Source organism: Columba livia, chromosome 7 (assembly GCF_036013475.1).
Source record: "Columba livia isolate bColLiv1 breed racing homer chromosome 7, bColLiv1.pat.W.v2, whole genome shotgun sequence".
Taxonomy (NCBI): Eukaryota; Metazoa; Chordata; class Aves; order Columbiformes; family Columbidae; genus Columba; species Columba livia.
This window is the reverse complement of record NC_088608.1, coordinates 1,532,721-1,550,924: the sequence shown is the minus strand read 5'-3', so window position 1 is coordinate 1,550,924 and position 18,204 is coordinate 1,532,721. Positions and strand designations below refer to the sequence as shown.

The window sequence follows — 18,204 nt, the reverse complement described above, 5'->3', positions numbered from 1 at the left end:
GACATGGGGCGGTGGAGGAGACAGACACACGGCTCTGGTTCGGAGCTACAGCAAAAGCACTTGACCAGTTGATTTTTACATTGCAAAGGTGTTCTTAGTGCTTTAATTACTAGGACAGAGGAATGGCAGAGCCCTGTGCTTGCAGGAGGGTGTTCGATCACGCTTGTGATTGGTTACGCTAGGAATGGATGTCAGGTCTACGTTTTATTTGTCTTACATTTTTTTTCTCTTTGTTTCCTTCCATCCTTTTTCACGTCCTCCTTTATTCCTTATCATTTCTTTTTTTAACTTTCCGTTTCAATGTCTCCTTCCTCACATCCTTCCCTCCCCTCCCTCTTCCCATCACTCTTCCCCCGTCCCGTCCGTCTGTCCGTCCGTCCGTCCCGTCAGCCTCGCTCCTCTGCCCGAACATCTCCGGTTCAAACGCCACCAGAGCTGCTTTCCATCCTCCTGCCCCTGGAGCGGCTTCCCGTGGGGCTGTGCCCGCGAGGCTCCCGGCCCCAGCGCCCCGTAAGTCCCGCGTTGCGGGTGACCCGTCGCAGGGGCTGTGCCGGGCATGGGGGGCGCGGCCGGACCCGCTGCCCATGCCGGATAATCTGGTAACCGCACGTCTCGGTGGAGCCACCTGAGCGTGGCGGGGACTTTTCAGCCTCCAGAACGTGTGGTTATCACATTATAACTTCCAAGTGCAGTTTGCTTCCCTAGAGCGGGCTTTTCCAAAAGAAAGTAGAATGTGTTTTGCTTTGTGTTTTCCTTATCGTGTTGCAAATAGTATTATTAGTTTCATACCGAAGACTTAGAGCTCTTAGTCAGTGTCTGTGTTATTTCATCTTTTTTATTACAAATAGAGACTTTTATCCAAAACTGGCACAGAAATGTAACCCAGTACAATGCTTTCAGATGCAGAATCAACTTTATGCTGAGGAGAGACTTGGGCAGAGACTGTCCAACAGTTATGTGCAATTAGCATCTTTGGCTTGCGTTTTGTACAAACAAAAAATAATCTGTTTTAAGATGCGTGCTTTTTCAATGGCTGGGACTATGTATATTAAAAAAGTAAAAGCTAAAAGGAGGTGAGAAGTTTTTAAGTGTTTATTTTATAATTAGTAGCTATTGGTTAACTGAAGCAGAGTTTGTTCCCCAGAACAAGCTGGTGCCCGTCGAATGGGGAGGGTGCGCAGGTCTGGGCAGGACCAGGAGGCTCCTGCCCCGTCTCTGGGAACACAGCGTGTGTGGGACATGCAGAGACCCCGAGCGCAGGTTCTGCTGTGCGGAAGCTGCTTTTCTGTCCTGGTGTAAAATCCATTAACGTGGAGAGAGAGGAAGGAGCAATCCTCCCTCCTGGATGGGGAAGGAGAAGGCTGACGGTCTTACCAGGGTAATTTAAAATTCAGGAGCCGGACTCATCCCTGCTATGCCATAGCGATGTGAAAAAGGAGAGCAGAATTGCTCTGGATTCCTCTTTATTAAAACAACAATGTGCCAGCTTTCACACCGTTCTTTTCCCTTGTTTTTGGCGGTGTGGTGGCACCGCGGGGTTCGGCACTGCGAACCTGCTGCACCCCAGAACCCTGCGGTGCTGGACACGGTTAATTACAGCACAAATCACGGGAGATAAGCCCAAAGCAGCACTAGGAAGCCCTGGCAGGGTGTGTGAGCATCCCTTGCCCCGGTGTGACGGGGACACGGAGGACGTCTGTCTGTCTGTGTGTCTGTCCATTTGTGTGACCCAGGCTATCCATGGCTGATTGTGACTTTAACTGGCTTCCCGTAGCCCTTTTCAGTCGTGCCGAGCCCTGCCAATTCCCTGCTCGCTGGGTTTCCTTGGCAACTGGGGGGGTTGTTTTCTAAGAGGAGGCACAGGGATTTGGGAGGTAACCACCAAAATGAGGGCAGGAGAATAAAAACGGGGATGAACCTTTGGGGGTTTTACTGCTGCTTTTTTTGGGGGAAAGAGCATTACTTTCACATGAGAGTCATACTTCCCCGTCAGATAAATATTAATGCAGACTTGGTAATGTCCTGGCCCATTAGAAATTCTCTTTCTTCTGAGTCAAATACTTGAGTTTTTCTGTGGATCGAACTGAGGAACTTAATTTCTCTCTTCAAAATCGGTGGAGTCCGTAATGAGAGAGTGATCCAGGCATATGTGTCTTAATCCGTAATTGGGTTTTGAATTAATTCAGTAATTGGACTCAAATTGGACGCTGCTTCGTATGCTCAAATGTTTTAGTTTGGACTTTGCCATTAGCACTTTGACTGCTCAGAGACCAGCTGTCTGATCTCCTCAGCTCTATGGATTAATAATTTTCCCAGATTCTGTTAGATGAGGACAAAACCAGCAGCACAGTCACAGGAGGGCATGATATTCTTTAGCAGGTAATAAGATTAGAACAGTAGGAAAAACCAGCTGGAACTTGTGTTTGTTATTAACGTGGTGCATTACAAGTCTACACTGTTGGACCGGGCAGGGGTCCGTGTTCTAAGTGTGAAAGTCCTCCCGTTGGAGGTGGTGATGGCAGAAGCTCGTATTGAGGTTTGTGCTCGCTTTCCATGGCAGACAGGTCTTTTATTTGCTTTGGGTATCCCCATTTGTTGCTGAGGTGTTGTAATTATCCATTTGTGCGTCTCAGTGTCAGCTGTTTTGCACCATTGCGCACGTTGTGTTTTGTGGGTCTCGGTTGTACGAAGTGCTGGGGAGTCCAGGACACACCGGACGCTTTCGGTGGTTCTGGCTGATCGCGTTGACACATGAACATGGACACGGAGGAAGGTGTTTTGGTGTTCAAAATGAATTTATTGAGGCTGCCTGGACCAAACGCTCCTTCTCGCCTTTCTGTAGGAGGCTGGTGGGTGAAATCACAGCCTGGTTTCCAAAGGCATCATGGCAATGCCTGGACGATTAACTGAGTTGTTAACAAATTGAATCAAAATGATGAACGAGTTGTTCTTGAACAGAAAGGTACTTCCATTAGATCTGGGTGAGAAAAAGAACCTTAAACTATGTATTTCAGCACAGATTTAGCCTTGGCATTATGGCTCTTGGTTTTGCCACCAGGTGCGGTGTCCCAGCTGTGGAAGTGCCGAATCCTTGTCCTTCCCCCAACCTTAGCAAAGGCACGAGGCTCCGGAGTCGTTCCCTCCCCACGGGTGACATCCCACCCCCAATGGGTGGCATCCCACCGCCCACAGGTGACATCCCACCCCCAATGGGTGACATCCCACCGCCCACGGGTGACATCCCACCCCCAATGGGTGACATCCCACCACCCACTGGTGACATCCCATCCTCAGTGGGTGACATCATACTGCCTATGGGTGACATCCCACCCACAATGGGTGACATCCCACCACCCACGGGTGACATCCCACATACCGCCACCCACCGCTGGCCTGAGGAAAGATGCCGCAGGAGCTTGCACATGGTCAGTTTTTGTTTCTGCCTTTCTCTCCTGGTTTTATAGTTCTTCTTTTAAAGGAGGGCAGAGGAAATAAAAGAGGGAACCATCTGAATTTAATTACCAGGATAAATATACTCTCGGTGACATAATCTTTGACCTGCAGCAGACAGGAAATCAAAACCAACAAGTCGTCCAGATGCTCGGATTGGCCTAATGTTTAGTAACAAGAAACGAAATAAAAGCGAGAGAAGATCCTCCACCCTGCTTTGGCTCATGTTGCATAAAGGGAGGTGTCAGAGCTCCCGCCAGCCTGCCCTGCCTTTAGGAAGGGAACAAATAACATCGGGAGTCAGTGCAGTTGCATCTAATACAAAAAAAGCATCTCGAGCCTTAGTTCCAGTGTGCAGAGTCGTTGTAAAAGAGTTTCCATACAAAAAATCCTCATTAATTCTTGGCGTTCATGTCTGTGTGAAGAAATTTGCATCTGTTGAAGGGAAACGATCTCAGTCTAGGGCAGAATCCCATCTGTGCTGGAGATATTTTCCCTGCACTGCAGCTCTCGATTGCATATTCTGTACCCGTTCCGCAGCCGAATCGTGAACTAACAGGGGTGGAAGCTCGGCGAGGCGGAGCGTGTGGGCTCTGAGTGTAGAATCGTGGAATCACAGGATGGTTTGGGTTGAAGGGCCCTTCCCAGCTCCCCCAGTGGCCCCCCTGCCATGAGCAGGGACATCTTCACCAGCTCAGGTTGCTCAGAGCCCCGTCCAGCATCTCTGCCCACGAACGCCCCGTCCAGGCGCTGGGTCCCAAACTGAGCTCCCAGGGAGATGGACCCAACGTTCTCCAGCATCCTCCTGCCCTGCAGAACATCTTTGCTCCCCAATTCTGTTTCTCCTCACTCCCCAAATAGCTGGAAATGCCAAATGCTGGCTTTATGGACCTTTTATTAGTTTAATGAGACTTGCTGCCGTGTGTTACAGCTGACAAAACTGTCAGATATTTAAAGGCATTCTGAAATTTAAGGAGTTGATACATTTTTCTTCTGTCAGTGGCACGATAAAGATCTAATTACTCCGCTTATTTAAAACTGAAAGGAAAATAATGTATGTGGCCCTTAGCAGTTTAAAACTGAGATAAGTCATTGTAGGAATGACCGTTGTGTGGCTGGAAATTGCTTTTAAATCTTTTTATTGCGGTGTTTTTCATATTTAGTGAAATAGATGTGTGGAAATAGGCTGGAGCGGTGCGGTCACACGTTCTCCAGCCAACACTGCCAGCTCTCCCACAGCTCCCAGTTCAGACTCCATGCCGGGCTCCCACTTAGAGGTTGCACTGCTCCTCTTTTGGCTCGGGAAAGGGGGGAGCAGCCCAATCCTGTCCCTGGACCCCCAAACCCAGCTCCTGCGATTCCACCGCTTGACATTGTTCTGTTTAAAACAAGAAGATTTGCAAGTGCGTTCTTTGTGTCAGAGAGTGAGGTGGTGAGTCAGTATGAAACAAGTGTGTTATTAGCTGTTCAAGTATTTAGTATTAATTTTTATAATATACATATTAGAATGATATAGAATGTAATAAATATAATATAATTAGTAATAATATGAGTCACTGATTTTAAAAGCTACACCTCTTTTTAAAACAAAACGAGTGGCGTGGATTAGGCAAGTAACTCCACAGTAGCATCAGCAAGAAACAAGGCAACCCCCCAAATGCTCTCAAAATATCCAGAGGAAAGAAAGAAGAGAACCATGCAGTATAATAACATCAAAGCCATATCCACCCCGCTCTGCCGCTGCCCAGGAGCCAGCGCTCGGTGCAGGGGATGCTCGGAGCACCCGCTTAGGACGAGCAAGGCTGATACCCAGTGATGCTTCTCCTGGTCCGTGCTCCTGCTTCCAGCACTCCGCAGATCTGAGCATCCCCATCTAAGGATTGCATCTTGCGTTTCATGGTTCTTCTTGGGTTGTATTTTGCCCTGTGAATTGGTGTAAATGCTGTTGGAGCCCATGCCGGGCTCTGGTTCCTCAGCAGCCATGTCCTCCGAAGCGTTAGTGCCGCCATAATTACCAGCCTTGCTTTGCTCCTGTCACCTGCTCATGAGACGTGATGCCACGTAGTTCCCCTGTGACCAGAAATAATGACAGATCATTGCCCGTTGACTCCCTCTGTGCCACTCGTGTTTCTGGGAACGCTGGGATCATCATGGGATCACAGTATCACAGTATGTTTGGGCTTGGAAGGGACCTCAAAAGCTCATCCAGTGCAATCCCCCCATGGAGCAGGAACACCCAGATGAGGTCGCACAGGAAGGTGTCCAGGCGGGTTGGAATGTCTGCACAGAAGGAGACTCCACAACCCCCTGGGCAGCCTGGGCCAGGCTCTGCCACCCTCACTGGGAAGAAGTTTTTTCTCAAATTTAAGTGGAACCTCTTGTGTTCCAGCTTGATCCCATTACCCCTTGTCCTATCATTGTTTGCCACCAAGAAGAGCCTGGCTCCATCCTCATGGCACTCACCCTTTATATATTTATAAACATTAATAAGGTCACCCCTCAGTCTCCTCTTCTCCAAACTAAAGAGCCCCAGCTCCCTCAGCCTTTCTTCATAAGGGAGGTGCTCCACTCCCTTAATCATCTTTGTTGCCCTACGCTGGACTCTCTCCAGCAGTTCCCTGTCCTGCTGGAACTGAGGGGCCACAACTGGACACAAGATTCCAGATGGGGTCTCACCAGAGTGGAGTAGTGGGGAAGAAGGACCTCTCTCGATCTACTACACCTGAGGATGCCATTGGCCTTCCTGGCCACAAGGGCCCAGTGCTGGCTCATGGTCATCCTGCTGTCCACCAGGACCCCCAGGTCCCCGCCAGGCAAAGCCTGGGGCTGTGTGTCCCCAGGGAGCTCTCTGGTTCTCCAGGTCTCCTGATCTCCAGCTCCCCCAATCTTCAGGTCCCCAAATCTCCCGCTCCCCCAACCCCCATCTCTCCCAGTTTCCAGCTTTCCTGATTTCCAGCTCCCCCAATCTCCAGCTCCCCCAATCTCCAGCTCCCCATCCTACCCTGTTTGCAATTGTAATTTGGGTCTCTGCCGGGTACCAGCACCAATTCCTTCCCCTCCCGCTCAGGGACTGGAGGGAGAGCTGAGGATGCTGGAATCCTGAACCTTTCCCCACTGCTCTTCTCCCGAATCAAAGAGAAGCAAAGCCTTGCCGTGCATGTTCTCAGGCCGCAGAGGTGGCCTTGGCCAGCTGCCGTTGTCTGCAAGTCTTGTTTTTCCTGGAGCTTGTATTTACTCCAGCCATCGAGCTTCATCTCTGAATTTCTCTTTCTTCCCCCGGTGGAGTTGCTCCCTGCATAGCAAATGTCAGGATTTGCACATCGCTGCTCATGCATCACGTTGTTTTTCTTTCTGCCTTCCTATCGGCAGGTTTTTATTCTTCCTTCCCCTATTTTCAGGCCTGAGCACGATAGTTGTAAATGCGAAAGGATTATTGTGGCTGCCCAGACGTTTCATTAGAATCTGAGCCGGTGCCCGTCTGGTCTCTGCTCTTACCTGCCCAGGTGTAAATTAGGAGCAAATCTCTGGATGCTGCAGCCCTGGGACGAAATGAGAACTGGCCTGGACCTTCTCCCCGGGCTGTATTTACACTGCACGTGGGGGGAGTGGGATAAATAATGTGTTTTTCCAACCCTGAACACCACCCTTCACCAGCACTCTTGACATCGCCTGCGATATGAACCATAATCATAATTTTCTTGGTGCTTATTCCATTCCACCTACATAAGAACATATATGTATTTCACATGGCAGTGCCTCCTTCTCCCCAGTTCCCTGCGCTCAGCTCAGTGTGTTTTGTCTTAAAGAAAATAAGCAGTATCTCAGGAAGAGCCCAATGTGGTTTTCATTTGCTACACTATAGAAATGGTGGATTTAGAAGAGTTCCCTTTATGTTTATTCCCTGCACTCCTTTAATCGAATTCAATATTGATTAACCAGCTAGGGGTGACAATTAAAATAATTAGCGCCTCTGTTCTTAGGAAGGTTCCTGAGGGCTGGATTTTCCTCCAGTAGTTTGGAGGGTTTTCAGGACAGAAGAGAGGCACCATTCTTAAACCAAGTGCAGCAGGAATTAATACACTTGCTGATGCCCCTGAACGTTCAGTTCTATTAAAGCTCTGTGCTGTGGCTCATGCAGAGTGAAGCGCATGGAAGAAAATCCAGAATATGACTGTGGGTGGATGGTTCTTTCCCGGTTGGTTGCCACAAAGGATGGAGGTCCCATCACCTTTTTTCAGCTCTTTTTGTGTGTATTGTCCGATGCTCGTCTGCTCTGCAGCACTGAAAGATTTCTGCATTTTCACCCAGCGGAGGAATGTTTCCATTCCCTTTATTCTCACCACCTCAAAAGAGCCTTGTGACTGATGAGCGCTGTTTTTGTTTGCAGGTATAACACCTTGCCAAGCCGAAGAACGCTAAAAAATTCCAGATTAGTGAGTAAAAAAGATGACGTTCATGTCTGCATCATGTGTTTACGGGCCATAATGAATTACCAGGTATTTCCCTGCTCGTTCTTTTGGACCACAAAACTATTTTGGTGGTGGGAGGGAGAGGGAAAGGGCAGTGGTGAATTGTTAAGGCAAAACTGATGCAAAGGTCTAAATTCTTACTCATTCTTAGGCAGTGTAGCTGGGAAGCAATATAACACAGTCCTTGTGCAGGTGATTTGTAGAATCATAGAGTCATTTAGGTTGGAAAACACCTTTAAGATCATCGAGTCCAACCATAAAGTTTAGTACAAATGTGAGGACACACACAGATAACAGCCTGTGGATAGTGGGCCAGGTCCCGTTCGCAGGGTGGCTCAGTTTGCACTAACCTATTAGATATGCAGTTAGAATTTGTCTCAGGATTTAGCATGGACACTTAGGAAATGTGAGAGTTTTCCAGATGGGAAATCCAAGCTTTCTCTCTTCTGGCATGCAAGGCAATTGCAATAACTGCAAGTCAAAGAACAAGCTAGCCCAAAGTGGATCTGATTTTCAGGAGTTTCTTTTCACATATGGCGTGCCCAGGCAGTGTCAGCGACTTGCGATTCTTGACTTTTTACTGAGACACTAACACTAGAAGTGATGTGCTTCAAAGAAAAGCTGTGGCGAACACCTTTATTACAAGTTTTGTGATCGTACGGGGTGTTCTAACCCGGCTGCATGTGTGAGCTCTGCCCTTGGGCTCACCCTCTCCCTGGGGTTTTCAGGGTTTCTCACCTCGATGGGAAGGATACGAACAACAATCCTGTGCTAATAACCAGCACAGGATATTCCAAAGCAATTCTTTTTTGGCTTTTGGAGAGCGAATCCAGCAGTAGTTGTGCAGCAACCGCGGGCTGCACTCGCTGTCTGGCAGCACACACATGCAAAAGGGGCGACTTGGGCAGCTCAATTGCAAACTCCTCCTTAGGGAGTCGATGACACAGTCGGCTGTTGGAATTAAAAGGGGTTGGAGGGAGGAAGTGACGGGCAGAGGGGCTGGCAGTGCTGGGGGAGCAGCTCAGGGACCCCTTTTGTTGGCTGACATGGCCAAAACGAGCATGTTTGACAGCGTTAGTTGTTGGGCACAGTGGTGGATGGAAATGCGCTGTGTTAAACTCAACATCATTTTGTTCGACTTCCAGTGGGGGGGAAGACTGATCTGCTTGGAGATGTGTGATTTGTTGAGTTTTAAAAGCAGTAATTTCAGTCTCAAAACCGAAGCACTGTTTTTCCCTTCTCTTTTCAGTATGGATTCAATATGGTCATGTCGCATCCACACGCCGTTAATGAAATTGCACTAAGTTTGAACAACAAGAATCCCAGGTAGGCTGCACTTGCTTTTAGAGAGTTTAAGAAGTAGGTAAGTAAAGAGCACTTGGAAAGGGATGTTCAGGGATACTTCCACGCACAAATCTGTAGCACAAATCAGACGTCATTCCGAATCAGATTAAATCTGTGTAATGATGCGAATAGATGAGCAGTTGCCATCTAGTTCTGTTGGTTTCAGAAGCAATCGACTCTATCGTAGTGCAAGGAAGACCCTGCTGATCATCAGCAGCTCAGCTGGATTTTCCTGAAGAACAGGAAAATCTTCTTTATAGAATTTTGTCTAAAGGGTGCTTAGGTTTGACTTCCTTGGAGTGAGGGTTTAATTCTTGTTCGGTGTCAGGTTGCTGTTCAGGTGCAGCAGCAATTCCATAAGCAGGTGGTGGCACCGATGTCCCCTCCTGTCCCCGCACCCGTGTTGCCCTGGCAGAGCCTGGAGCTGCAGCGCTCCTGCACATCTGAAGGAACCAAATCTGACATATGGGTGTTTGCAAGGAAAGGTCGAACCAGGGGATGAAACAAAACTAAACAGCACTATATATGTGTGTGTGTGTATATATATATGTATGCACATATACATATAGGCTTTGCTTAGGCTGTCCGCTTGCCTTGCAGAGCACTGTTTGAAATCTTGTCCTGATGGGCGTAGGTGTTTCCTTCCTTTCTTTTCTTGAGCTCTAAGTCAGCAAGCCCAAGCACAGGATGGATGGGAAGGATATGGGAAGTTTATTGCTTTTATCATTTTTGTTGTCCTGTGCCTGGAAATCAGGCGATCAAGACAGAGCCTGAATTTTCATTTTTTAAAGAAACGGGTTCCTTATATTTCTGTTGATTAAAAAAAAAATGCTTTCCAATGTGGCTAAAATAATCTGAAGATGAAACTTAGTGCTGTTCAAAACCTCTTAGGTTTAGCCCCATCATAAGCTGTGGAGAAAGCAGAGGTTTGAGTGCATAGGGTTGTGGGAGATGCTGCAGAGCTGATCCCATCCCTGAGCGAGCCAAGTGCCGCAGGAGCAGGCAGGCCAGGAGGGGGTGGCTTTAGGGACCCCCTCTCCTCCGTTTGTCCCCAAACCGGTGTCACCGACACAGCTGTGACCTCCTGTCCCCATCCCCACCCAGATGTGCATCCCCGGGCTCTGCGCCCTCCCTGCACACCCACCCTGGGATGGATGTTCCTGAAGATCCGTATTAAGAACCCTCCACCCTGTCTGGAACAGTTTGGGTTTTCTCCTTGTGTCAAGAAAAACAATAACTGATGAGTAAGAATTGAAAATGATACATCTAAAATTTCCTAGGAAAGTGAACATTTTGTCTGGTTTCCAAAGATAACCTTGACACTTTGAAAGCCAAAAGGTATTTCTTGTTCTGTAACATCTGGTTTGAGTCAGTGCTTTAGCATGAGACTAATTTCATACGTGTCTGCATGATTTTTCTATCTGCCCAGAGCTCATCTGGCCGTAAAGTCCAGTTGGTGCTTTTGCCTTATGTGAACCCTGTAAGAAAGTACTGGGGATTATTTACATTAGATTTACATCGAGTCTGTTGCATGCTTTTCTTTTGGTATTCTGTTGTCTTCTCTCATTAATTTGCTGTGTTAGCGCTGCTGCCGATCAGTTGCCCAGATTTCTGATTCAAGAGGGGAAAGACGTGCTAAGGCATCCCCTATTTACTTCAGCAAACCACGTCTCGATTTTTTTCTGTGGCTACGAATAATACGAATTATCACAGAAAATAACTCAGATTTGTATCGGGAAAAACACCGATTTGAATTACAAGTGCAGTCATTGAAAACGGGGTCAGAGGAAAAGGGCTGCGTTGCGGTGAAGACTAATGGGTGGTGTGTGGTGATCCCGGCTTGTGTAAGCCTGCGTTCTCCCGGGTTTGTTCGGGGACTCTAGGACGAGCTGTCCAAGGCTGGTGTGCTCTGCCTTTCCCAGACTTGTTTGCTTCGATTTCCTCAAGTATATTTTGCAATTTCAATTTTTGCATGTTTTGTGAAGTGTTAAAATGGGGGAAAGCTGCATGATCCTGGGAGAGTCAAAATCCCCGGGATGCTCAGCATTACACACCTCGCAGGTTGACTCGTTTCAAAATACACGGGATGCAAACTCCGTGTCCCACATCTGGTTTCAAACAGAAAGAAGGTGGCTCCTCACATGGTGTTGCTGACTGTCACGGTTTCTTTTCTTCGCAGGACAAAGGCCCTTGTCTTAGAGCTTTTAGCAGCTGTTTGCCTCGTCAGAGGAGGGCACGAAATCATTTTATCTGCGTTCGATAACTTTAAGGAGGTACGTAACTCTGCTTTATTGGAATTTGGCGCGCGTGTCGATAGTTCTCTTACGTGGATGGCACTGGCCAGAGCTTTCACATTCAGCTGCATTTCCTAAAGGTTTTCCATAAACTGCAGGTTTGCCATAAGTCACTTTGAGTGGAAAGAGGCAGACAGTGGTGCTGATGCCATCGTTTTGTGTGCTTTTGTGCAAATGAGCCGTAATCCCAACAGGATGAGTCCAGACTGTGAATTGCTCCCTTTACCTTTTGGCCAGTTGAGTTACCATCCCTAAAGTGAAAATTAATGGAGATCTTGAGAACTTTGCTGCAGTTCCTGAACTCTTGTGTATGTTCTTTGATAAAACAACCAGGAATGGTGTATTAGATCTCCCATCTTCAGAGCCATTTACACAAGCCCTTGGAATGCAAAACTTGTGGTTTTACTATGAGTAGAAATTGTATTTGTGGAGAAATTAGAAAATCAAATCTCTGTGATGAAACACTGAATGCTGAAATTAATATAGATATTCCAACAGGCTCGACTGGGGCAAAACAGGCATGTAGGTTCAAGTGCACCCCGTGTTTGCCTACGATGGTTAATGGGATCTGAGAACATAGCATGAAGGTTCAGAAGCACGACTGTGGGAATCAAGTCCTAGAAAGCTGCTGTTCTGCTTTATTTTGAATATTGGATATATGTGTGGATTTATTACCAGAGGAAAATGAATCTAGACTTACCAGCTCAAAAACTGTTAGGCTTGATGGGTCCCCACTGGACTGTGTGTGGACATGTGGCTTGTTCTCCCTCGTTGCCATGGTTGCTCTAAGTGGGTTAATGCACCTGATCAACAAGTCACACTTTTTTTTTAACTTTTAGTGTTTTGGAAGTTGTTTCTGGTGGAGAGATACCAATCTCTCATTTCCACCCACTGTAAATATTTGCATGTCTTAGACAAATAGCTGTATTTCTGAGGTGCTCGTCATTAACCAGAGCAAAAAGTCATCTCCAGTGTGGGCCTGTTGTAGAAACCTCAGCTTTGCAAGACCAGACCTGTCCTAGACATGAGCTGTGTTGTGTGTTTAGAGCTGCCTGAGGACAGAGGTGATGGGAACAGCACGGAAATCGCGTTGGAATGATTGGGTGACCATGGAGAAAGCCTTTCTGCTGGGTGACACCAGCCGAAGAGTATGGAAATAAACCCAGAATATGGCACTAAGACATTCTGCTTCCAGCTGGGAAGAGGTCTGCAGTCCCTTCCTGCAGGCACACAACTGGAAACTGTAGTTCTGTTGTTCCGTTTCCTCACCTGTAGCCTTGGGCGAGCTGCCGGTACCTGTGGCTTTGTTTGCACCTTTGTGAAATGGAGGGGTTGCAGAAGCAAATGCAGATGAGATTGTTATGAAGAACAATCGGGTAATATGAGAGAAGCGCTTTAAATAGGAAAAGCACTGTAATCGTGCCAAGTACAGTGGTGTTTCTCCAGGCTTAAGCTCTTCTGGCTTATTACTAGTCTATTATAGAAGAACTGTGACTCATGAGGGAGGAGCGTGTGAGGGGTTATAGATAAGGTGGGCAAATGAGTCCAGCCGGAATAACCACTGGTCGGGATGGTCTGTAAGGATCATTAAACTGGCCCTTTGTGTAGAATCATGTTATAGAATGTCCTGAGGTGGACCCGCAAGGATTGTCGAGTCCAGCCACTGTCACAGGGAAGGATGGACAAAGTGCTGTTTGCTCTCTGACCTTCCTGGCATCTGCAGTCGAGGTTTTGCTCCTTCGTTTCCTTCCAAGTGCTCTATCACCTCTTTTTTCAGTCCTGCCCATGTTCAGGAATTCCCGTGTGACACAGTTTGTCTGCCATTATTTAGTTATTCCATTCCTGCGTTGTTTGATCAAGTCTTTGCTGCAGTGGAACTGTGGATGTTGTGGGTGAAGGGGCTGGCGGGGAGGAGATTGTACTTTTCTCAGTTCTTCATTTATCTGTTCTTTTGAACCAATTACGCTGCTTATTTCCTGCTCTGTGCCGTTGTTTTCCAGTTTCCTCCTGCGCAAGTTTTCAGTGATGTTTCCAAGTCTTCATGTTTACAACTCATTCAGCTGGTCTATTAAAACTCCTCTGAGCTGCTGACATGTAGAGTACCCAGGGTTGGATTTCTAGCAGTATATTCCAACTGAAATTACTGGAAACTCAAGAATATTTGTGCGGGTTCTGTAGCTGTGTTGCAGGGTGCCACGGCTCCTCGCGCTTCTTTCATCAGACACTCTGCATATTTAGGACAGATTAGACTCGTTGAACTAGATCTCTGCTGCTCTATCTCCTTGCCATAAAATAACTTCAAAAGAAACCTGAACTCCTGCCTAACACTAATTCTGTAATAAAGTCAGTAGGGAAACCAGGATATTTCAGACCAAATTCGGCTTTTATTTACATCAGGGTGAACATCAAATATTTCATTAGGCTTTGAACTTTGATCTGATGTAAATGAGAACAGGATTTGGTTCTCAGGGTCTGACTGAGCTGGAAAACCACGGTTGATCTGAATCTTGTCAAGAATTCTTTTTTGAAAATGGCTTTTCATTTGAAGATGATTTTACAGGCCAAGCGTTTTGCTTTACAAATGTTCTACAGGATGTTTTGTTTTGTTAATCTGTCTCCTGAAAATGATTCTTGCCCCTTATTTCATCCAAAATCATGGATTCTTGTGCACAGGTTGTTTCACTTTGCATTGCTCTGTGCATCACAGACACAGCCCAGCGCTCACTGTCCGTGCAGGATTAAGATCACGTTGAGCAGGTCGCTTCCAAACACAAGAACACGAGGGTATTTCAAAGCCACCACAGATTTTACAATGAACCAGGAACTTGAGGTGGCATCGAATAAAGCAGAATGCAACAGGAAAAGAGAATCCAGAACTGTCGTTACTGGTGGGTGATGAAGAGCAGGAGAGGGAAGGACTGGTTTGGGATGAGTGGATAGGTGGATAGGTGGATGGATGGATGGATGAAAGGATGAAAGGATGGATGGAAGGATGGATGAAAGGATAGATGGATGGATGGAAGGATGGATGAAAGTATAGATGGATGGAAGGAAGGATGGATGGAAGGAAGGATGGATGGAAGGAAGGATGGATGGAAGGATGGATGGGTGGGAGGAAGGATGGATGGGTGGGAGGAAGGATGGATGGGTGGGAGGAAGGATGGATGGATGAAAGGATGGATGGTTGGATGGATGGAAGGATGGATGGATGGAAGGAAGGATGGGTGGGAGGAAGGATGAATGGATGGATGGAAGGAAGAATGGATGGAAGGAAGGATGGATGGATGGATGAAAGAATGGATGGATGGATGGAAGGATGGATGGAAGGAAGAATGGATGGAAGGAAGGATGGATGGACGGATGGAAGGATGGATGGATGGATGGATGGATGGATGGATGGATGGATGGATGGATGCAAGGAAGAAAAGGTGGGTGTTTTATTACAAAGTTCATTAGAGCTGAGGAAATGATGCTTCACACAGTCACGTGGGTTGCAGGAAACACGGGTTCCCTTTTTCAGTCCAGTGAGTAACAAAGCTGTTGAATACATTTTTTTTTAAATTTTGCCAAAAGGCAGGAAGCATTTAAAATGAAAACCTCACCTGCACTGCACAGAATAAACCAGGAATTTTAAGGGAGACATCAGTATTAGTTTCTCATCCATCTTTTCATTTCAGCTTTTTGTTCGCTGTAACATTGAAGGGGTTCTCATGTTGAGCGCAAGCCAGGGATGGTTTAAGTCAGTCTCATGGTGCACGTATCTACTTTCTGCAGCCTGCTCTCTGGGGAACTATTCAGCATGGACAGAACAGCAACTTCCAGCTCTCCAAGAGAGAAAACCCCAAATGTTCACACACCTCCTGGGCTGGGTCATTCTGTCCAGGCCAGCGCAGACATTGGGTGAATCGTCCCCAGTTTCCAGCTTCAATCCAGCTCATCCGTTTGCAGGAGGTCTCGCTCTGGGCTAAAAGGGAAAGAAGGTGGAAATAGAATGAACAGAAAAGTCCTAGTTGAACAGAATGAATGCTGGTTGAGGCTATGAGCGCAGAAAGCTGTTTGCCATTGAAATAGAGTGAACAGAAAAGTTCTGGTTCAACAGAATGGAAGCTGGTTGAGGCTATGAGCGCAGAAAGCTGTTTGCCAGCTCACTTACGGCCATGCTTCAAAATGAATTTCTTTTGCGGCGTGTTAGCTGTTTTAGTGACATGGTTTACATGTTTTTCATTTGCTGCAAGTGCAGTAGCCAGTAAATGAATAGCTTCAGTCAGTTTACAGATACATTGAAAAAAATCACAGCCCAGCAGTGCTAATGGGGTTGCATAATGAAAAGAGTTACAAAGAAATGGTGAGATTTTTGTAAATATTCATTTCCTCAGCGTTAGCGGAGATCTGAAAATTACAGTTTTTGAATATTCTTCACAGTACTCTGAACCAACATTTTAAGGAGCACAATCTTAGGTCCTCATGAAGCTTTTTGTTAATCTCCGTTTTAAACGTAGGAGAATTTACTTCAATAACAACTAAATATTCCTGGGAAAAGACCAAAGGACTGTACGCTCTTTTTGTTTGTTTGCTTCAATAAGCACAATAGTAGTTTTAAAATGGATCCAAAAAGAGGAGGCAAAAGAATTGACTGGGATCTGCAGTGGGACAGAAAACCAGCCAGGAATAATCCCGGCTCTGCAGGGAGCGCTTCCTGACTTTGGCTCTAGTCCAGCAACGCGGTTAAATTGATTATTATACACACATATACCAGAATAATTGAATTCAGTAAGGTGTGTATACAGTCATGCGTGTCTCCTTACGGGAAACAATTTTAGTATTTAAAAATGAAAGCAGAATTGAGATGCTTTTCCTCCGAAGAAACCGCTGAGCAGAATTACAATCCCCTTGCGCATCACCTGGTTATGCCTATTAAAGCCGAGCTTACAGAGGCCGGGTTCAGCTGGATTGCCGGGCAGCGAGCGGGAGGGCGGGGACGTGGCACATGAACCTCATTCTTCACCTCCATCAGTTTTCACTCCGGCAAAGTGAGACAATATTGTTCAGCCCTCGATTTTTCACAATGCTTAATTCAGAGTCACATTTCTCTATTTGCATAATGAATGGCAGCCCTGAAAACAGCAGTTCTGAATTATTCTTATGGGCCATTGTAATAACTCAGCGCCAGGAGGAACTGTTAGTGTGGGCTGGAAAATGTAAATACATTTGTTTTCTTTTGCACTGCAGCAATATTTTGTGAGTGCCTTAACCCCGCTGGTAGAGAAGCAAAAGGTATTTTAACCTACTAAGTATTAAATAACTGTTTGCTTAACCAGTAGCTTGTGGGAAAGCTGATTTTTTTTTGTTCTTCAGCAAACTGTGAAAACGTCAGCGTGCTGCGGGCAAACAGCGCTCTGAGGAGGGCACAGAAAGCAGCTTTGTGCGGCCGGACAAAGGGGCACAGCCAGGAGGGGACGCTCACAAAGGCTCCCCTCAATTTTTGGGTTGCCCATACATCAGGCTGTTTCTAACAGCACATCCCGTGCGGTCTGTGTTCATCTACGCAGTGTATATCCGCTGTGAAACGCTGCCACCGCTTCCCGCTCTCGCAGAACTCAAGGAGTTGGGAAGAGGAGGGAGCGGCTTAACCTTTGAGCAACACGTGGTAGATGTTTATTTTAACGTTTGCACTGTCAGAAAGTGTCCTGTGTTGCAGAGCTATTCCTAAAGTTTAGGTATTTTAAATTTGATCCTCCAGAGAACTGTTTTCCCCGCCCTGAGGTCACTGTTACCTGCGTTTCCCGTGCTGGACCATGTCGAGTGTAAATGCGGCCAAAATGAATTAATTTTCTGGATGGAGTTTGGGACTACCAGGCGTTACCCACTTCTTTTGTGAGTGACCTGTTAGAGAGCAGCGTAGGGGAAAGGGACCTGGGGATCCTGGGGACAGCAGAGTGACCATGAGCCAGCACTGGGCCCTTGTGGCCAGGAAGCCAATGGTACCTGGGGTGGGTTAGAAGGGGGTGGTCAGTAGGTCAGAGAGGTTCTCCTGCCCCTCTGCTCTGCCCTGGGGAGACCACACCTGGAATATTGTGTCCAGCTGTGGCCCCTCAGTTCCAGCAGGACAGGGAACTGCTGCAGAGAGTCCAGCGCAGCCACCAAGATGCTGGAGGGAGTGGAGCATCTCCTGTGTGAGGAAAGGCTGAGGGAGCTGGGGCTCTGGAGCTGGACAAGAGGAGACTGAGGGGGGACTCGTTCATGGGGATCAATATGGAAAGGGGGAGTGTCAGGAGGATGGAGCCAGGCTCTTCTCAGTGACAGCCAGTGATAAGACAAGGGGCAATGGGTACAAACTGGAACACTAAAGGTTCCATTGAAATTTGAGAAGAAACTTGTTCCTGGTGAGGGTGCCAGAGCCTGGCCCAGGCTGCCCAGGGGGTTGTGGAGTCTCCTTCTCTGCAGACATTCCAACCCGCCTGGACACCTTCCTGTGTAACCTCATCTGGGTGTTCCTGCTCCATGGGGGGATTGCACTGCATGAGCTTTCCAGGGCCCTTCCAACCCCCGACATTCTGGGATTCTGTGAGTTGTTGAGCTCACTCGTGTCATTACTCAGAGCACGTGTTGCTGCCTCAGAGCTGTCATTCTTTGTCCCTGTTGCTGAC

The 18,204-nt window shown here is 47.2% G+C and overlaps 1 protein-coding gene across 11 annotated transcripts in view; it reads left to right on the top strand.

Moving 5' to 3' along the window:
- The window catches only part of FMNL2 (formin like 2), a 129,362-nt gene that overhangs the window by 84,265 nt on the left and 26,893 nt on the right, over positions 1-18,204 (top strand). For all 11 annotated transcript variants that reach the window (XM_065070190.1, XM_065070191.1, XM_065070195.1 and 8 more), the window contains exons 7-9: positions 7,838-7,946; positions 9,169-9,245; positions 11,443-11,536. In XM_065070190.1, coding sequence (XP_064926262.1) covers positions 7,838-7,946; positions 9,169-9,245; positions 11,443-11,536 — 280 coding nt within the window. The remainder of the gene's footprint in view (positions 1-7,837; positions 7,947-9,168; positions 9,246-11,442; positions 11,537-18,204) is intronic.